Source organism: Sus scrofa, chromosome 10, assembly GCF_054392235.1.
Source record: "Sus scrofa isolate SSC_HxYL_T2T_F1_AM1 chromosome 10, Sscrofa_HxYL_maternal_Yorkshire_Landrace_v2.0, whole genome shotgun sequence".
Lineage (NCBI taxonomy): Eukaryota > Metazoa > Chordata > Mammalia > Artiodactyla > Suidae > Sus > Sus scrofa.
In genome coordinates this window covers 65,286,519-65,308,520 of record NC_139392.1, presented here as the reverse complement: position 1 = coordinate 65,308,520, position 22,002 = coordinate 65,286,519, and the positions used below count along the sequence as shown (strand labels likewise).

The 22,002-nt window shown below is 46.5% G+C and overlaps 1 protein-coding gene across 7 annotated transcripts in view; it reads right to left on the bottom strand.

The window, feature by feature from the left end:
* The window catches only part of MOB3B (MOB kinase activator 3B), a 333,368-nt gene that overhangs the window by 156,883 nt on the left and 154,483 nt on the right, over nt 1-22,002 (bottom strand). Inside the window, exon 1 of one of the 7 annotated variants that reach the window (XM_084979889.1) lies at nt 6,895-7,026. The exons of the other annotated variants lie outside the window; for them this stretch is intronic. Coding sequence (XP_084836015.1) covers nt 6,895-6,986 — 92 coding nt within the window. The 5' untranslated portion in view covers nt 6,987-7,026. Of the gene's footprint in view, nt 1-6,894; nt 7,027-22,002 lie in introns of those variants that run through there. 7 annotated transcript variants of the gene reach the window in all.

The window sequence follows — 22,002 nt, the reverse complement described above, 5'->3', positions numbered from 1 at the left end:
TCACCCTGGCTCCTGCCCCTCCAGCCCAGGGTCCTTAAGCTAGTCTTTTTTTTTTTTTTTTTTTGGCCCCACCTGTGGCATGTGGACATTTCCGGGCTAGGGATCAAATCTGAGCTGCAGCTGTGACCTGAGTCACAGCTGCTGCAATGCTGGATCCTTAACCCCCTGTGCCAGGCCAGGGGTTGAACCTGTGCTGCTTCAGAGATAACATCGGATCCTTAACCCACTGTGCCACAGAGGGAACTCCAAGCTAGTCTTGCTTTTTAATGATCCTCTCTCAAAGTTCCCAATGCTTTGTGAAACTGATTAAAACTCATAGGAGAGAGGTGCAACAGCCTGAATGGAGTCAACCGGTCAGAGTTTTGTCTGGGACTTTTCCCTCTGCCTAAGATAGCTCAGTTTAACCTGGAGTTGAGAAGATGGAGAGCCACTGTCACTTTTAGACCCAGAAATCATCTGGGGAACCAGGTCACAACCTCTCACCAGGCTCACGATTGATAGGGGTAATGGCTAGAGATGCCTGATAGACCTCTGTAGGTTTCAGGTGCCTCAGATGACATCCACGAGGTGTGGCTGAGATCAGTGTGTCTCAGACTCCTCACTGCAGGTGCAGAGATGCTGCTGAGATAGTGGGAGGAGCAAGGGATCTCTTCTCCACCTATTCATCCATGTCGATGTTCAAATTCTATGTAGGATTCCACTTTCCAAAAATCAGGTGATTTCTGGAGTGTCCTCTGTGGCTCAGCAGTTAACGAACCCGACTAAGATTCATGAGGATGCGGATTTGATCCCTGGCCTCACTCAGTGGATTAAGGATCTGGCATTGCCGAGAGCTGGGGTGTAGGTCGCAGACGCAGCTCAGATCTCACATTACTGTGGCTATGGCATAGGCTGGTGGCTGTAGCTCCAATTTGATCCCTAGCCTGGGAATCTCGATATGCTGCAGGTGAGGCTAAAAAGAGCCAAAGGAAAAAAAAAAAAAAAAAGAAAAAAAAAGAAAGAAAAATCAGGTGATTTCTAAGGTCCCTTCCATATCTAACATTATATGGTCCTGAGACTCTATTTTCTACTGAAATAGATGGGCCTCTCCTCTTAGGGTCTCCTCCCCATGCCACACTGATCTGAGGATGGCTAAGCAGGCTGGACTTCCCTGGAGGCCTGGGGCTAGAAGTCTGTCCCTGCCAAGTAACTGGGAAGCTGCCTTACTTTCTGCACATCCGGGGATCGGACAGGACCCTCAATGTCCCTGCCTGGAATCCTGCCAAGTGCCTACACAAACCGAGCCAGATGCAGGCAGCCCGGATCTGGGTGGAAGAGCCACTTTAAGAAGCAGACCCCAGGCTCAGCCCTCCTGGCACTGCCTGATCGGCAATGGAAGTAAAGGTGTTTTCCTTTCAGCTACTGCCCCAGAATTTGCTGTGAAAAGGTAAGGTGAAATTGGTGAGGACTGGGCATAACCTGATAGGAGTAGGTGTTCTCTGCTCTGAAGCCTTCGGGTCAGAAAGCCCTAGGTTCTTAATTCTGATGCCCTGCCTCATTCCAGCTCTGTGGTTTGAGAATCTTCTTTCATCCTTCTGAACCTCAGCTTTTTCATAGGTCAGATGGGCAATGAGACAGTTTGGCATAATGTCTGGCACTGTATGCGTTCTTTTTTTTTTTTCTTTTTCTTTTTTTCTGGCTTTTTAGGACTGTACCTGCGGCATATGGAAGTTCCCAGGCTAGGGGTTGAACTGGACCTGCAGCTGCCCGCCACAGCCACAGCAAGGCCAGATTCCAGCCACATCTATGACCTACACTGCAGTTCACAGCAATGCCTGATCCTTAACCCACTGAGCAAGGCCAGGGTTCCAACCCGCATCCTTATAGTTACTAGTCAGGTTTGTTACTGCTGAGCCACAATGGAAACTCCCGTATGCATTCTTATTTGTTATTATTACTGACACGTCATACCTGGGTCAGTGCCCAGACTGCCTTAAAATGTGATGAATAAGTTCCCACCGTGACACAGTGGATTAAGAAACCAATTGCAGTGGTTCCAGTTACTGTGGAGGTGCAGGTTCGATCCCCAGCCTAGTGCAGTGGGTTAAGGGTCTGACATTGCTGCAGGTGTGGTGTTGGTCATAGCTATAGGTGGGATTCAGTCTCTGGCCTGGGAACTTCCATATGAGGTGAGTGTGGCCATCATATTAAAAAAAAGGAAAAGGGGGTTAAGTAATAAAATAAACTGAAAAACTTAAGGGGCTCAAAATTATCCAGCTGTGTGGATGGATACCCATTGCTTAAGATATCAAATCTATTCTCTTTCTATAAGGGCTTCTCTGCCTATAGTCCCATGCTCCCCAAAACACACAGTGAGATTCTAAAATCCCCAGTTATTCCCAGTGCCCTGACTCACTCTGCACTCAGAACCCAGAAACATGTGTACTGTTCAGAAGGTCAAGGCCAACTATCCCCCAAATTCCAACCCCCCTTACTCCTGTGGCTTAGGGCGAGACAACCCCCTAATAAATCAAGGCCCATTATGAGTTCCTTCAAGGTGATTCACAGGACTAGGTCCTCGCCTCCAACCTGTGCTGAGAAAAGACAGATTACGCATTGCCTGGACATGCCCTCCCAAGGACATCATAAAAACCTGACACATGTGAGCGTGCAGTGATCTCGGGGTCTCCAGTGTGCCATGAGAGATGACAGGGTTCTCTGGTGCCACTTATAAGGTTATTCACTACAGAGCAGAACGGGCAGAAACAGGGTGCTTCCTGCAGTTCCCCAGGGATGGGACATGACCAGGGACCCCTTTGTCTCCCAATCCCACAACAATACCATGAACTTCCAGGACTTGGGTGCTATGGGTGGGGAACAGATACGGAGGGAGAAGAAAATGTTCAGCAATTTCACCTGCCACATGCCAAACACCGTTTGGGTTCTTCACAGGAGAGGCGGGGAGGTATAGCAGTAAGAGCGTGGGTCTGGTACCCAGCCTGCCGACATTCACTTCCCAGCACATGGTCACATGGACAAGGTACGTGACCTCTCAGGGCCTCGCAAGTAATAACAGAACCTCCCCTACAGGACTTCATGAGGATGAAACAAGTTTATGCATGTTGGCGGTCTCACTGCAGAGCCGGGCACATAAACTTTCTCATCTCTCCATCTCTTTCTTTTTTTTTTTTCTTTGCTTTTTTCTAGGGCCACTCCCGTGGCATATGGAGATTCCCAGGCTAGGGGTCCAATCGGAGCTGCAGCCACCAGCCTATGCCAGAGCAACAGCAACTCCGGATCCGAGCTGCATCTATAACCTACACCACAGCTCACGGCAACATGGGATCCCCAACCCACTGAGCAAGGCCTGGGATTGAACCTGCAACCTCATGGTTCCTAGTCAGATACGTTAACCACTGAGGCACGATGGGAACTCCTCCATCTCTTTCTGATCTTTAGGAGGTGAATGGGGTCCAAGTTTCACAGCTGGAGAAACTGGGGCACAATAATGTATCTGAGGTCATATGGGCCATAAGTGGAAGTTTGGGAATTCAAACTAGGGCGCCAATAATGTCCAAGAGGCCTGGTGTCCAAGCCACTTAGACAAATAACAGTGATTATTGAAAGTTTCCTGTGAGAGGGTGAGACAACCTATCAGAGGGGTGGACAGAATGGGCTGTGGGGGCTCCAGAGGCAAGTCGAGAAGAGCGAGCATGTTGTTTATATGTGGGCGTGGGTATAGAAGGGTACCTAACTGTGGAAGTAGATGAATTTCCTTTTTATTTTTATTTTGTCTTTTTAGGGCCCTGCTTGTGGCATATGGAAGTTCCCAGGCTAGGGGTCTAATTGGAGCTGTTGCTGCCAGCCTACGCCAGAGCCATAGCAACGCAGGATCCGAGCTGTGTCTTCGAACTACACCACAGCTCTGGCAACTCGGGATCCTTAACACACTGAGCAAGGCCAGGGATCGAACCTGCAGCCTCATGCTTCCTAGTCAGATTCATTTCCACTGTGCAACGACAGGAACTCCGATGATTTTCCTTTTTAATCATGACTGAGCACCTCTGTAAACCCAGAATACTGGGACCTTTAAAGAGTATCTGGGAAATATGTACATCTATACATTTCTCTTTTCTTTCTTTCTTTTTCTTTCTTTCTTTCTTCCTTCCTTCTTTCCTTGCTTTCTTTTTCTTTCTTTCTTTCTTTCTTTCTTTCTCTCTTTTTCTTTCTTTCTTCCTTCCTTCCTTTTTCTTTCTCTTTCTTTCTTCCTTCCTTCCTTCCTTCCTTCCTTTTTCTTTCTCTTTCTTTCTTTCTTTCTTTCTTTCTTTCTTTCTTTCTTTCTTTCTTTCTTTCTTTCTTCCTTTCTTTCTCTCTCTCTCTCTCTCTCTCTTTCTTTCCTTCCTTCCTTCCTTTCTTCCTTTCTTTCTTGCCTTTTGAGGGCTACACCTGAGGCATTTGGAAGTTCCCAGGCTAGGGGTTGAATCAGAGCTACAGCCAAAGCCATACGGGATCCAAGCCATGTCTGTGACCTACACCACAGCTCACGGCAATGCCAGATCCTTAGCCCACTGAGTGAGGCCAAGGATTGAACCTTCATCCTCATGGATACTAGTCAGGTTCACTACCGCTGAGCCAGGTCGGGAACTCCCATCTATACATTTCTTGCTCAGAAATGCCGTTACTTGCTAACAGACTGCGCTCTTCATTTGTTATTTATACTGTACTCTATCCAAAACATAGTGGGCATCTAGTAAACGGCTGTGATTGCCATACTTGTTACTCTATGCTGGCATGAGCTTCAATTTATATATATTGTCAAGCATTCTCTACAGTTTGTCCTCTGATGGTTAGACAGTCCTTAAAAAATAATTCAAAGGCTGCCAGAGTTAAATGAAAAGCCCATCACTCCATCTCTTCCCAGGACATTTTTTGGTGTATATAAGCATGATAAAGGCTTTAAGAAACAAACCTGGTCACTTTTTTTTTTTTTTTTGTCTTTTCTAGGGCCACACCTGTGGCACATGGAGGTTCCCAGGCTAGGGGTCCAGTCGGAGCTGTAGCCGCCAGCCTATGCCAGAGCCACAGCAACGTGGGATCTGAGCAGCGTCTGCAACCTACGCCACAGCTCATGGCAACACCAGATCCTTAACCCATTTGCTAACCACTGCACCACGATGGGAACTCCCCTGCTCACTCTTTAACAGAGTGTTTCCTACACCTACCTGGCCACAGAACTCTATCCTATATAATAGCTTTGGGGAAAATTGAAATTGCTCAATTAAATTTTGACTTCCCTGTAAGCAAGGGATTATTATTCCCACTTTTCAGGTAAGAAAATAGAAACTCATCCAGTGGGTGGTGGAGCCACCAAGAGAAGCCTAAGTCTTTGCCTCCAAAGTAAGAACACTCACATTTGCAAGACACTGCACTGTCCCAGGCAGGATGTCTCTTGCTTTTCCTTTTTTAAGTTTATAGGTAAAAGTAAATGTTAAAAATAAGAGACTCGGAGTTTCTGTCAAGGCTCAGTGGTTAACAAATCCGACTAGGAACCATGAGGTTGCAGGTTCAATCCCTGGCCTTGCTCAGTGGGTTGAGGATCTGGCATTCCCATGAGCTGTGGTGTAGCTCGAAGACGTGGCTTGGATCCCACATTGCTATGGTTCTGGTGTAGGCTCCGATTAGACCCCTAGCCTGGGAAGCTCCATATGCCTTGGGTGCAGCCCTAAAAAGAAAAAAAGATAAAAAATAAAAAAAGTGAAAAATAAGAGACTCAGCCCAAACCACAGGGCTGGCTGTGAGTAGAAAAGGGATTAGGCTTACGTTTACTAACTTTTAAAAATCTACAGGAGTTCCCTATAGGTGGCTCAGTGGGTTAAGGATCTGGCATTGTCACTGCTGTGGCTTGGTCGCTACTGTGGTACGTGTTTGATCCCCGGCCTGGGAACTTCTGTGTGCCAGGGCTTTAAAAAAAAAAAAAAAGTCCATGAACATAGAAACAAGCTACCATCATCTGAGTGCACACTGTCCTGAGCTAAGACATGGTCCAGCCCCTGCCTTCTGCTGGCATTCAGGGTTGGTTCCAGGAATGGAATTGAGGAGATCCCATTCCTTCAAAGCTCAACAGCTTAGATGATCTCTGTCCATTCATCCTGGCAACTGGCCGCTCACACCTCACTGGACTGAGGAAAAACAATCTGGTCATTTGGCAATAAAATCACTCTCATTAAAATGACTGTTCTGCAGCAACACTTATTCTTCCCCAGGAAACCAGAGTGGAAGCCAGCGTGCTTTGTGACTGGAACTCACCCACAGCAACGCTCTCTCCATCAACACCTCCCTTGAGCATTTCCCTGGCAGGTCTGAGCATTGGACAGAAGCATCCCCCAGACCCGCAGTGCCTCCTAGCACAGCCCCCACCACTGTTCAGCCAGTAAGGCGAGTCCTTCAGGCCACATGGCACAGCCTGTGCCGGAGAAGGGGAGGCTGGGTCAAGGAGGGAAGCTGAGCCTGGTCCTCAGCCAGCAGCCCCAGCCTCCAGCCCCTCTGCCAGATGATGTCTCACGAGACACAAAGGTTGATCAGGCAGCTCCTGTCATGAAGAAGCAGGGTGAGCATGTCTAGACCATGAAGGGATGGACACAGGTGCCTTACCCTAGGAATGAGCTTCAAGCCTAGACAGTTTAATTACTGCTGCACAGACCTGCCACAGGGCAGGAAGCAGGACACCAAGAGGAGAAGGGAGAAAAGGGAGAGTCTGTAAAATACGTTTTCTAGCTGAGTTTCCTCTGTGGAGTTTACCACATGCCCCTGAATTCTTATACTCACATAACATTTCTGAAAGCAAAGGAAGTCATGACAAAGAATGGTGACTATTTTTCCCCAGTTTCTGTTAACTCGATAAAAAACCGTACTCACCACTTCCAGAGTGTCAGACTCTGTGCTAGGCACCATGTGACAGTGACAATATAGTGACAATAAGATAAAGAAGGCAGGACGCGACGGACCATGGTTTTGAGACTGTCCTCTGCAGGAGCTACAAAGGTGCCTGTGAGCTGAGATGGGGGAGGTGACAGGCTGAGAGGTGGGGTTTTCTCCTGCTCCCTGCCCTCTCCCTCCCTCGCCCTCTCCCCACCGAATTAGGCAGCTCTACTTCTAACTGGTCTCTGTGTTTCTTTCCAGGAAGAGCTGTTGGGAGACTTGATTTCCTGATGTTTATAAACTCTTGGGAATACATGAAGGTCCCTTCTGCAGAAGAGGGTCTGGGAACCTGCCTCTTATTAAGCATGCAAAGACAGATGCCAATATTGATTGCCCTAATGGGTTCTGGCAGAGGAAATACACTTACAGTTAATTGTTTGCTGAGAGCTCTGAGCGAGCTCCAGCGCCGGCTGGCCAGGCCTGGCGTGGCCTCAAGCTCCTCCTTGCTGCCCTGGACAGTCTGCGGCGGCAGCTGTTGGGATAAGCCCAGGAGAAGCTGGACTTTTGGACGCTTCTGGTGCCAACCATTATGGTGAAGACTGCCTCCAGGTCTAGAAAGGTTTTCAACCTTGCAAGCTCCGGACACCTAATCGCTGTAAGTCAGGTGCAGGAAGCACACGGATGGTCCATTCTGCTGCTGTGTCTTCTTAGGCACATGATGGTCAGGGATGGGAGGTAGCATGGAACAGGTGTTGTGTGCCCAGCAATATGTGCAAAGTGCAAGTTCTGGCTCCACTGCTGCCTCACTTGTGACCTGGAACAAGTGATTTCTCTCTAAGCCTGTATTTTCTTGACCGCAAATCAAGGGGAATCTCAAGGGATATCATGGGCTCGAGGGGTTAAATTATCCATGGAAAGTGATAACATGGTAGCTAAGTACCAGATACATGGTGGCCATTTTTAGTACTTTTTTTTTTTTTTTTTTTTGGTCTTTTTGTCTTTTTTTAGGGCCGCACCTGTGGCCTATGGAGGTTCCCAGGCCAGCTGTAGCTGCTGGCCTGCACCACAGCCACAGCAACAAGGGATCCCAGCCGTGTCTGCGACCTACACCACAGCTCATGGCAACACTGGATCCTTAACCCATGGAACAAGGCCAGGGATCGAACCCATGTCCTCATGGATCATAGTCGGGTTGGTTAACCACTGAGCCACAACAGGAACTCCCATTTTTAGTACTATTATCATTATCATTGACACATCTGAGAGAAACAGCTCAATGAAGCCCAAGGAACTGTCCCACACAATCATAACTCATTTGATAGTCTGGGTTTGATGGCTGGTCAAAGGGAAATAAAAGCACAAAAAAAGGAAAATAAAAGCAAATTGGAGCAACTGCTATGTTGATGACAATTCTCTATCTTCCCAAGAACAGCATGCGGATTTTTTTTTTTTTTTTGGCTGCATCACAGGATGCATAAAAGCAAGAAACTTCTCTCCCTGCATAAATTCAGCCGATGGAAGCTCTTTTCGAAGGAATCTCAGAATCTCCATCGAGCCCAAACGGGGTCAGGTATGACACTGTATCAATTGTCATCACATTCTTGACAGCCCTTAAAGCCTAGTCAGCCTGAGTGGCCCTGATATTTTATTAGGTACAGGAATTGCATTTCAGAACAAGTTTTGCAGGGAAATGTCATGAGCTTATCTTTCCAGGGTCCAAGAGAGCAGTCAAAGACATCAGTTTATGACTCGTGTTACAGCCTTCAGCCAAGTGCATTTCCCTCTGCAGCAGACGGGCTCCTGGAGGAGATCTGAGAAAGAGAGTGAGCGTTCATCCCCACTACATCACGCAAACTCAGCACACCTGTAATTTCACAGCTGCCTGCCGTTGCCACTGTGATGGAAATGTTTGTACCGGCTTCTGTGCAATCTGGAAATTGCAGCAAGATATGGTAGAGTGTTGCTGGGTAGCAAAAAATAAAATTCCATCCCTGGGAATTCCTGTTGTGGCTCAGCGGTAAAGAACCTACTAGCATCCAAGAAGATGTGGGTTCGATCCCTAGCATCACTCAGTGGGATAAGGATCCAGCATTGCTGTGAGCTTCAGAGTAGGTCGCAGATGCAGCTCAGATCACGCATTGCTGTGGCTGTCATGTAGGCTGGCAGCTGTGGCTCCAATTCAACCCCTAGCCTGGGAACTTCCATATGCCGCAAGTGCAGGCTAAAAAGACCAACCAACCAACCAAACAAACAAATAAATTACAAGCCTGTGAAAACAAGTCCCTGTGATTTAATGAAATCTGTGGCCTAAGTGTGTTTGCTGAGAAAACTGAATTTAGATGCCTCCTTTAAACAGAATAAAAAGGGGTATGTGGATGAATAAATGAATGTTTCTTTGAGATATTTATCATTGGTGGAAATCACCATTGCTAAAGTATCTTCAATTATGGGAATTTTCTACTTTCTAAATTTAGAAATACAATTAATAACAAAGATGAAAGGTCATGCATCTTAGCAGGCAGAACATGTGACACCTTCCTGCCCCCAGTAGTCTCGCCCATCCTTTGGAGAAACAGGAGAGTTATGAGGATGGCCTTGGTGGGAGTTAGATTTCTGGGGTCTCAACCCAGGTGTTACTTAACCATCTGTGTGATCTTGGCTAAATCTTTACACTTCAGTTTCCTCATCTATAAAATGGGGATGATAATATGACCACAAAGTCCCCGTGTTGCTATGAGGATGAGATAATATTTTTGAAACATTTATATCTGTGCATATGGCATATTTCTATATATATGTTAGCAGCTGCTACTACCATTACCAGAATCTTTAGCATCGTCATAATTTTCATCAGATTCTCCCATCCTTCCTGCTACAGGCTACCTGAAAATTCCCTACATCAGCAATATCAAAAGGAATATTTTAAGGCTAGAGATGTCCTCTCCAGAAGATCATTATAGCATCTCCTTAACCACTGACCTGTATTAACATTTCCGATTGACTGAAGGTCACCTTGAAAGACAAGGGATTCTGAGAGGATGGGACAGAAAATGGTATATTCAGTGGGGAATACAGTTTGTCTCATGGCAACAGGTACCACAAAGGGGTTAACATGTTGAAGGAGGGTCCTCTTAGGGCAGTGCTGCCCAACTAGGGGTGATTTTGACATTTGGCATTGTCTAGAGCCATTTTGGGTTGTTACCATTGGGAGGTGGGAGGCTAGAGATGCTAACGAAACACTTTACTGCTCTCAGGACAGACCCCCAGCACCAGCAAAAAATTATTCAGCCCACGTGTCAACAGTGCCAAAGTTTAGAAACCCTGTATTAAGGTAGAACTTAGGTAGAAAAGCACCTTGGCCCCACAGAAGCTTCTACTTTGGGTGGATATAGCGTTGACTCCCGCTAATCAAGAGCTAACCTCGTTTCCAAAGGGACTTGACCTACTGTAAAATGACTTACAGGGGATGCTAGTTCTATAGTGCAGGAGTAATTTATTACTGAGCACTCCCGAGTCCCAGGGAGAGAAAACCAAGGGTCCCCAAGTGCCCATATCATATAGGTTTTTTTTTTTCTTTTTTTTCTTTTTAGGGCCGCATCTGCAGCATATGGAAGTTCCTAGGCTAGGGGTCTAATCAGAGCTGTAGCTGCTGGCCTATGCCACGGCCACACTGGATCTGAACTACACCACAGCTCATGGCAACAATGGATCCCTAACCCACTGTGCTGGGCTGGAGATGGAACCTGTGTCCAGCACTCCAAAGACACTGCTGATACGTTTTGCCACAGCAGGAGCTCTTTTTTTTTTTTTTTAAGGCTTTACTTTTATTTATTTATTTTTACCACCATGCCTGTGGCATATGGAAGTTACCAGGCTAAGGGTCAATTTGGAGGCAGAGTTGTCAGCCTATGCCACAGGGATGCCAGATCTGAGCTGTATCTGCAAACTACATTGCAGTTTGTGACAATGCTGGATCTTTTTTTTTTTTTTTTTGGTCTTTTGTTGTTGTTATTGTTGTTGTTGTTGCTATTTCTTGGGCCGCTCCCGCGGCATATGGAGGTTCCCAGGCTAGGGGTTGAATCGGAGCTGTAGCCACCGGCCTACGCCAGAGCCACAGCAACGTGGAATCCGAGCCGTGTCTGCAACCTACACCACAGCTCATGGCAATACTGGATCCTTAACCCACTGAGCAAGGCTATGGATTGAACCTGTGTCCTCATGGATACTAGTCAGATTCATTTCCACTGAGCCACAATGGGAACTCCATTGCTGGATCTTTAACCCACTGAGCCAGGCCAGGGAGCAAACCTACATCTGCAGAGACACTACGTCAGGTTCTTAACCCACTGAGTCACAGTGGGAAGTCCCCATATAGTTTTCATTTTAGCACCAACCAGGAGGCTGTTGCCTTCAATATTTTTAGTTCAAGTATTGAAACCTCTGCACATGCTAGGTTCTGAGGCTTCAGAGGTGGTTCTTCAAACTGAACAAGTCTAGGGAGTTCCCTGGTGGTCTAGTGGTGAGGAATCGGCACTTTCACTGCTGTGACCTGGGTTCAATCCCTGGTCTAGGAACTGAGATCCCACATCCAACCGCGCTGCACACTACAGCCAAAATTTAACAAGTCTAAAGCCTGTCCAATGAATTCTCTCCCCCCTTTCCCAGACATGCTCTTGCCCCAATCTTAGTAAATGCCTTAACCGCCTTCCCTGTTTCTCAAGCCAGAAACCCAGGCAGCATCCTCTATGTCTCTCCCTCACCCGACTCATTCAATCTTCAGGCAGGCAGGCCCACTGCTGCCACCTCCTAGACACATCTTAATGCTCCCTCCGTTCACATTGGCCACGGTCTTTGCCTGACAATGCTGAATAACTCCCTCCATGGCCTCCCCATTTTCATTCCTGACAATTTCTAATTAATTCTCTACACCACGATCTGAACAATCTTTTTTTTTTGTCTTTTTGCCATTTCTTGGGCCGCTCCCATGGCATATGGAGGTTCCCAGGCTAGGGGTCTAATCGGAGCTATAGCCACCGGCCTACACCAGAGCCACAGCAACGCGGGATCCAAGCCACATCTGCGACCTACACCACAGCTCACGGCAACGCCGGATCCTTAACCCACTGAGCAAGGGCAGGGATCGAACCCACAACCTCATGGTTCCTAGTTGGATTCGTTAACCACTGAGCCACGACAGGAACTCCTGAACAGTCATTTTAAAAGTAATAAAGGGTAGGCCTCTTGACATCCTTTAACAGCCTACTACTAATGCTGCAAATAAAACTCAAACCTCTTACCACGGCCTGAAAAAGCCTCTGGTGAGGGGTTCTCAAAGACAGGTCCCCAGACCAGCAGCACTGGCACCAGAAACTTGTTCAGAAATGCAAATTCCAGGTCCCACTGCAGACATACCTCCTGCCTACCTCTCCCACCTCGTCTTGTCCCCTTTCCTCCTTTCTGACCACACTCAGGTCAGATGGGCTTCTTTTCAATTCCTGGACCACACCAAGGTCTTTTCTACTTCAGATCATTACATAGCCTGCTTCTCTTGCTGCCCGGAACACATTTCCCATCTCTCTTTTCTTTCTTTTTTTTTTGTTTGTATTTTTGGAGGGCTGTACTCAAGGCATATGGAGGTTCCCAGGCTACAGACTGAGTCAGAGCTGTAGCTGCCTGCCTATATCACAACCACAGCAACATGGGATCCGAGCTGCATTTGCGACCTACACCACAGCTCACGGAAATGCTGGATCCTTAACCCATTGAGAGAGGTCAGGAATCGAACCTGTGCCCTCATGGATGCTACTTAGATTCTTTTCTGCTGAGCCACGACGGGAACTCCCTCATCTCTCTTTTCATATCCCCTTTCAGATATTTATTCTGGTCACTCTTTCTAATGTAGCTTTGCTTCCACCTTTAAATTTATTTATTTATTTATTTATTGTCTTTTTAGGGCTGCACCTGCAGCATGTGGAGGTTACCAGGTTAGAGGTCGAATCAGAGTTACAGCTGCTGGCCTACGCCAGAGCCACAGCAATGTCAGACCGAGCCGCGTCTGTGACCTACACCATAGCTCACGGCAACGCCAGATCCTTGACCCATTGAGCGAGGCCGGGGAATTGAACCCGAAACCTCAAGGTTCCTAGTCAGATCCGTTTCTGCTGCGCCAAGATAGGAACACCTCCACCTTTAATTCTCTGTGGCGATGATCAGATGGTTTTCTTCACAGCACTCCCTATTACTAGTTTTCTGTCTTTATTTTCTGGATTACTTGTTTTTATCTGGCTCATCCACTCGTCTATAACTTCCACAAGGCCAGGGCCAAGTCTTTTTTGTTTGTTTGTTTTTTAATGGGCACACCAGCAGCATTTGGAAGTTCCTGGGCCAGGGAATGAATCCGAGCTGCAGCTGCAACCTACACCACAGCTGTGGCAACACTGGCTCTTTAACCCACTGCACAACAGTGGGAACTCTGCAGTTGGATTCTTAACCCACTGCCCTACAGTGGGAACTCCTGTTTTGTTTGTTAATGTATGCACAATGGATGCTAGAGTGACTGGTACATAGTAGATGACCAATACAGTAAGGGCTTGAATGCACTGGCACCCATATGGTCCTTCCATTAGAGTAGAGAGAGAAAATACAGGCATCTGTCCGCACTCCACCATGTGCATGAGGCAGATGTAGCTATGTGATCTCCACAATCGTTCCCCCTTACACATCCCCTGGATATGGCCTCGGAATTTTTTATGACACTTCACTCCAAGCATCCATTCAAAACAAAAATCAAAGTTGCTACTTGCAGTGGAAGTGGAAGAGACAAGTATGTCAATTCTCTAAATAACATTTTGCTGATTTAATCATTAGTAATCTTTATGTGCCAGACATTGTGCTAACATTTCCCAAGCAGGATCTTATCTAACAGTCATACAAACCCTGGGGAAAAGATACAATCATCATTCCCACTTATAGATGAAAAAACTGAGCTGTAAGATAATGTCATGTGCCCAAACTTTCAGAGTAAGTGGCAAAGATAGGCTGTGAATCCAGGACAGTCTGATTGTGGTGTCTGAACTCACTGCTAAATCCTTTCACTGCCTTCAGCATAACATGTGGCACGGGGCATGATGCATGGCACAGGACTGAGGATCAGCATCGCACTGGGGTCCAGGGAAAGGTGTGAAAGGGAGTCCAGGAGGAGTTTTGAGGCCCGAGTGAGTTAAAGGCATGGAAAACAAAGAAGCGGGGGGACAAAAGCCAAGAATCTCTTACTCACGTTTACTCCTCTCCTAGAAGAGGTCTCAGCTGGGAAGAGGCGAGTGTAGGTAAAGTGTGCTCAGCTCCCAGAATGACTTACTTGGTTGAGCATTTCTATCCAGAGCTGCTGCTGCTGCCTGCCCCCATCTCAGCCAATTCTTCAACAATCATCTTTTTTTTTTTTGTCATTTGTCCTTTTAGGGCCACACTAGCGGCATATGGAGGTTCCCAGGCTAGGGGTCCAATCGGAGCTACAGCTGCCGGCCTACACCATAGCCACAGCAATGCCAGATCCGAGCTGCGTCTGCAACCTACACCACAGCAACACGGGATCCTTAACCCACTGAGCGAGGCCATGGATCAAACCCACAACCTCATGGTTCCTAGTCAGATTCGCTTCTGCTGTGCCAGGATAGAAACCCCCCCTTTTTTATTTTTTTAAACAATCATTTTTTTTGAAGAGTGAAAGGATACATGATCTCTGAAAAGTTTATCTGTATACATGAATGCTGGGGTGCGGTGGGCAGTGCCTGTAAGTTGTCCTGGGGAAGGAGGCAGGGCTTTTTAGGTTGTACTTGCATCCCAGCTAATCTGATTCATCTCTCCCTGGATCAGTAATCCCCTCATGTAATGAGCTAGGTTGCTGTTGGAAGTATGCTGGTCACATGAAAAATGAGATGGCAAAAAAACTTTTGGAAGCGGTAAATCATGAAGGTATTTTAATAAAAGTAAGTTTGTACTAAATATCCTTTCTGAGTGAGATCCAAGAGAGTGAGAGAAAGAGAAAGAGAGTGTGTTTCTCAGTTGATTTGCATTGAAGAAAAATCTGCATAGAGGTGGAATTTATAGCACTTCCATGGTAACTAACTCATGTCATACACAGGATGGAGACTTTCCCAAAGGGCCCAGGATTCAGCTTGGAAGTATCATATGTTTAGTTAAGCAGAAAAGTGAGTTCAAATTTAGGAAATGAATCCTTTTTTTTTTTGAAGATTAATTTTACTTAAATTGATCTTGGAAGGAAGTGCTTAAAGCAAATCAGATGTTCTTCTCCAATATTTTAATTAGAAATGGATGTAGAAATCTCACATAATTCATAAAATTGAGCTTGACATGATGCCATGCCTCTATGGAAAGAACAAAGAATTCTCAGGGCAGACGAGAGATAATTTCATATGATTGAGTGCCTTTATAGGAGAGTTCCTGAAAGTATTATTCCCAGATGAGCAGAATCTGAACCCCCTCAAAAGCTGCAAAAAGCTCAAAGTTGGGTCCCGCCCAGCACTACTGAATCAATCTCTGAGGGCAGGGCTCTGGAACCTGAAATTTTAATGTTTCCCAAAGAATTCTTAATTGAAACCATTTTGGGTAGAATATGAACAAAGAAACAAGGAAATATTCCTTTATCATATTTGGAAGCAGATCATTCTTAAACATCATTACAGCTTGATGAGAAATATAGGCCGTAATCACATACTAGATCCAGAGGCTATGAGGAATATTACGGGGATACAAACAGGGGCATTTAAAACATCTACTCTACATGTTTCAGGAGTTCCCTTGTCAATCAGTGGGTTAAGGATCTGGCATTGTCACTGCAGTGGCTTGGGTCACTGCTGTGTCAAGGGTTCGATCCCTGGCCCGGGAACTTCCACGTGCCATGGGCATGGCCAAAAAATAAAATAAAACATCTAGATGTTTTATCCTAAGGGGAGCAAAATGGTGTAACTAAAGCTCTGGGTTTCAAAATCCAGCAAAATTTTGAAAATTGGGCAAGGGGATCAACATAAATTGTCTCCTTTATTTTATCAACAAGGGCAAATTAGAAACCTTCACCAACTCTTTAGTTTCATAACAGAAAAGGAACTTTAGGAGTTCCCGTCATGGCTCAGTGGGTTAATGAACCCAACTAGCATCCATGAGGATGCAGGTTTGATCCCTGGCCTCGATCTATGGGTTAAGGATCCGGCGTTGCCGTGAGCTGTGGTGTAGGTCAAAGATGCGGCTAGGATCCCGAGCTGCTATGGCTCTGGCATAGGCTGGCGGCTACGGCTCTGATTGGACACCTAGCCTGGGAACCTCCATATGCCATAGGTGTGGCCCTAACAAAGACAAAAAGATGACAACAACAACAAGGCATTTTTAACGCTGAAAAAAGAAATAAGCAGAAAAGACATAATCTCAGAGTTTCCATTGTGGCTCAGAGGACACGAACCGGGCTAGTATCCATGAGGACAAGCGTTCAATCTCTGGCCCTGCTCAGTGGGTTAAGGATCCAGTGTTGCCACAAGCTGCGGTGTAGGTTGTAGACACGGCTGGGATCCTGCATTGCTGTGGCTGTGGCTGTGGCCGGCAGCTGTAGCTCTGATGTAACCCCAAGCCTGGGAACTTCCATGTGCCACACCTGAGGCCTTTAAAAGCAAAAAAAAAAAAAAAAAAAAAAAAAAAAAGGACATAATCTCAGAATAAGGAACGTTCCTTCGCACAGAATAAATTCAGGAATACGTATGAGGCATTTGATAGGCTGTCCTTATTTTCCTCATTGTTTATTTATTTGTTTTTGCCACACACAGCATGTGGAAGTTCCCAGGCCAGGGACTGAACCCGCACCAAAACTGCGACCTGTGCCTCAGCCACAGCAACGCTGAATCCTTAAGCTGCTGCGCCATAAGGGAACTTCCTATTGACATTGTATCATAGGGAACTCGGGCTCTGGCCCTGACATCTGGGGAGCTCTCAGGTAGTGGAAAGACTAGGGTTTTATGAAGACAAATATCAATTCTAAGCTCTGCCCCTTGCTAGCTGCGTGATTTGGGCATCACTCGATTAGCCTTTGTTGGCTCATCTCTAAAACGAGGTTAAACATTATTATGCCCATTACCGTCCTAACATGGATTAATCAGCTGTCACATGGAAGGGACTCAAAGCCATCCTCCCTCTTCAGTTTTCTCTTCTTATGGCTTTGCCATCTACCAAGCATCTTGTTGGATGTGAGATAAAAAGACTAGAGATAGAGAGACTTGCTTGAGATAAAAAGGAGGAAGAAGAGCTGTTTCACTAATTGTTCCTAGGTTTCTCTCCCTTTTTTTGTTTTTTAGCTTCTCTTACTTCTGATGGAGTTTCATATTAGACGATCCTCGGTGTCTGACTGTGACCAACACCTGAAACAGCAGTTCTCTGCCTAGTTTGTCACAAAACTCCAGGGGCAGGAGTAAATCCCTGCCAAAGTCTTTAAAATGCCTTTTTGCTTTTTCCGTTATTCCTACTTATCCGTAAACTATTTCCCCAGAGTAAATATAGGCTACATAACTGTTTATAAAGTGTGCAGAGGGAGCTCCCATTGTGGCTCAGCAGGTTAAGAACCCAACTAGTCTCCCTGAGGATGTGGGTTCAATCCCTGGCCTCATTCAGTGAGTTAAGGATCTGGTGGGGCTGTGAGCTGCGGTGTAAGTTGCAGACATGGCTCAGATCTGGTGCTGCTGCGGCTGTGGGGTAGGCTGGCAGCTGCACCTGCAATTCAACCCCGACCCTGGGAACTTCCATGTGCCACAGGGGCGAGCATGAAAAGGAAAAAAAAATGTGTGCAGAGATGTGGGTGTACATGTTTGTGTGTGTGTGTGTGTGTGTGTGTGAAAGTGAGAGGGAGAGCGAGAGACTGAGAGAGAGTAGTAGAGCACGAGAAGGAGGGCTGTGGTGCTATAGAAATTCAGGCCCCCAGGCCCTCTGTATCTTCTATAAATGATGTCCCACTGTCAGTCATGTCCCAAGGGGTTGTGCAAAATGCTGGACTAAGGAAGAGCTAGACACACAGATAAAAACATAGCCCTCCCAAGAATTTAATAAAACGATGTCACAGCTAACCCTTCCTGAGGGCTTATGTCAAGCCCTCAACCTGCCTGGCCACATTTTATCCCTCACAATAATCCTGTGATCAGGATCCCCACTCTCTCCGTGAGGAAACCAAGAGATCACGTGCCACGGTCACCCAGCTCGTGGATCCACGGTGCAGGAAGAAATGGAGTCTGGGTCTGTGGAAATCCAGAGCCTCAACTCCATACCGCTTTCCTCAACCAGCTCCTCCGTGCAGGGGAAAACAGAACGGAGATCTAGTTTAACACATCCACTTGAGAGGAGGGTTATTTTCACTTCTTTCCTTCTCTGTAAGGCAGGTGACCAGCTCTGGCTTATGCGTTACCTCTAGGAAGATAGAAAACAAAGGCTTTTCGGACCTAGCTCATTCTGCCATCCCCAGAGCACTGATGTGTCTGCTCTCCATGCAGGGGGCTCCCGTATTTGAGGCTCTCTCAGAATAAGCTGGTCATTGTATTTCCTAAAGGGATGACCTCCCTGCGGAACTGGACAGAGGGCAGTGGCCAAGTGTCTTGTGGTCCCGCCTCCTCCAGGGCGATGCTGGTGCGTTGTCATTTTGGAAGTGGCTCTAATCTGAATCGTTAGGCAGCCTCGCTCAGACTCCCTTTATGAGCTACCACCAAGAGCTAATAAAACATGTCAGGAAGTCTCTGTAAGCTGTAAAAACATTTCCAAAGGTCACTGCCGACACTCGGGACTTCAATGACTTCTGAAAGGAAAAGAAAACAGAGGCAGGGGCCTTGCGTTGCAAAAGATAGCACTTCCAAAAGAAGTGGCCCCAAATGGACTGCAAAGGCAGGCGGCTCCACACTATACCCTGGCCAGTGAATAAACTCTGCCCAGAAGGTGTCTCGAAGAAGAAGTTTAAAAGCCATGACAGCTTGGTGAGGATGACGACAAAAAAGAAAGCTCTATATCCCAGGCTTGATCTCATGTGAGACGTCCTTTCTCTTGGTTGTTTGGATTCAGTATTGGGGCATCTAAAAGTCTCACCTACTTATACCTTACCAACAATAGGCTCCTTTATAAATAATCATGTAGGTGTTGGAGAAGTGATTAATTTAATTTAATTTTTTTTTTTTTTTTTTTGCTTTTTGGGGCCGCACCCAAGGCATATGGAGGTTCCCAGGCTAGGGATCCAATCGGAGCTACAGCTGCCGGCCTACACCACAGCCACAGCAACGCAGGATCCAAGCCTCGTCTTCGACCTACACCACAGCTCACAGTGACGCTGGATCCTTAACCCACTAGGCGAGGCCAGGGATTGAACCCACAACCTCACAGTTCCCAGTTGGATTTGTTTTCCCCTGTGCCATAATGGGAACTCCAGAAGTGATAAATTGTAGATTGATCCTAGCATAACAAACAATTTTCTTAATAGATGGCTTTTTCTTATTATAAAAGTAAACATATTTTTAAGTTAAAAAATAAAAAAGGAGAAATAATTGTCATGTTATAAGTATCCCGTTTTATGTTTTGGGAGCCACATTTGGGGGTAACCAAGAGTCAGGGGTTGTTCTGGATTGGAAATATTAATAATCATTGAAATTTCCATGTGCTGCTGATAAACGGGGCCAGGACCGGAACAGACAGTAGTATATTTTATCCTGGCTTTGGAAATTTTAGACGTGAAATCAGAACTTGGTTTGGGGGAAAGAGGTCATCCATGGAGTCACTAAGTCAGGATGTCATCTTGCAGAAGCTCAGGACAAAAAGGCCATTGATCCATTGGTCTGCCCCGGAGCGAGGGGCAGGTTCTGCCCTGCTGTGGAGTGGTGGCCAGCATTCTCTTGGGCACATACGTGGCTGTCCTTAATGGTTTACATCAGGCATCAATAGGGAGGGAAGATGAGTCAATTTCTTAAACATTACAACGCTCAGCCAAGTCAGTAACCAGACTCTGAAGGGCTGAGCTGATCCCTCGCTTCCATTGGACTCTGTTTTCTTTCTCTTCTTGTATTTGCTAAGATAAGCAACAAAGGCCAGTAACCTGAATCAAACTGTGCAGAGCTGAGTCCTTCTGATCTGCCTGCTCCTAGCTTGAGTCTGGTTCTCTTGCTTCTCTTAGTGGCATCTACCCAATGGAAGTCATAGTAGGACTCACCTCAAAAAGCGCATGAAGGACTAAAGGAGATAATGCCCTTTTTTTGGGGGGGAAGGGGCATACTCCTGGCATGCACATGTTCCCAGGCCAGGGATCGAACTCATCCCACAGCAGTGCCAATACCAGATCCTTAACCCTCTGAGCCACCCGTGAACTTCAGAGACAATGCTTTTTTTTCTAGCACCCATGGCAAATGGAAGTTCCCAGGCTAGGGTTCAAATCTCAGCTGCAGCTGAGGCCTATGCCACAGCCACAACAACACCAGATCTGAGCCTTGTCTGAGACCCATGCTGCAGCTCACAGCAATTCTGGATTCTTAGCCCACGGACTGAGGCCAGGAATCGAACCTGCATCTTCGTGGAAACTATGTCAGGTTCCTAACCCACTAAGCCACAACAGGAACTCTGAGATAATGTTTTTAAAGCTCTCAGCAAAAAGCCTGGCACCCAGGGAGCACTCAGTAAATGAGGGACTCACCACCCTGCAGTGCTGGACTGGGAGCTCTTTGAAGACAGAGGGCTTGTCTCCTATTTCAGATCCTGAGCACCAGGTGCCCAGGCACCCAAGCTCGGGGAGGGGGCCTCAGTAGGCTCAAGAATAAAATAATTTGGTTTGGTTTATTCCACTTTCATGTCCTGGTATCTTCTTTTTTTTTTTTTTTCTTCTCCAAACAGCAAACCACACTTTTCCCTTGATTCAAATTGAGGCTCCTCAATTCTCTTGTTTTTTAACTCATTCTAGAAATATTTATATTTCCCGAATTATTTATTCATTTATTTGATTTTTAGGGCTACACCTGCGGTATATGGAAGTTGCCAGGGTAGGGGTCGAATCAGAGCTGTAGTTGCCAGCCTATGCCACAGTCACAGCAATGCCAGATCCAAGCCATGCCTGCGACCTACATCACAGCTCACGGCCAACACTGGATCCTTAGCACACTGAGCAAGGCCAGGGATCGAACCTTCATCATCATGGACAATGGTCGTGGTCTTAACCTGCTGAGCCACAATGGGAACACCTCCTGAATGCTATCTGAGTGTTCCTTTCCCCCTCCCTCTTCTCTCAGCTTTCCTCCCAAGAGAACTGCTCTCCCCTGAGATACTGGGTTTCTGGTGAGGACGTCAATCTGTTATTCCGCCCAAGCCATCCCTACCCACCTCAACTGACACATGCAGAATCCTCTTTTGACACGAAGGTGGCCCATTTTCTAATAAACCCCTTTTCCTTTCCTTTTCTTTTTTTCTTTCTTTCTTTCTTTCTTTCTTTCTTTCTTTCTTTCTTTCTTTCTTTCTTTCTTTCTTTCTTTCTTTCTTTCTTTCTTTCTTCCTTCCTTCCTTCCTTCCTTCCTTACTTTCTTTCCTTCTTTCTTTTTAATAGCTGCACCCATGGCATATGGAGGTTGCCAGGCTAGGGGGTCTAATCAGAGCTTCAGCTGCCAGCCCTCACCACAGCCACAGCCATAGCAATGTCACATCCGAGCTGTGTCTGCAACGTACACTACAGCTCACGGCAACACTGGATCCTGAACCCACTGAGTGAGGCCAGGCTTTGAACCTGTGTCCTCATGGATACTAGCCAGGTTCATTACCACGGAGCCGCCTCAGGAACTTCAACATGGCAGCATTTAGTCCATTCTGTGAATAGGGTGACATAAACCCCTTTTTAAATTAAGCTCAGTCTTCCTCTTAACTAGCACAGAGTCTTCATGACAATTCAGTAGCCCTCAAGCAAATCCAATTTTTTTTTTTTGTCTTTTTTTTTTTTTTTTGCCTTTTCTAGGGCCACTCCCGCGGCATATGGAGGTTCCCAGGCTAGGGGTTGAATTGAAGCTGTAGCCTCCGGCCTACGCCACAGCCACAGCAACACGGGATCCG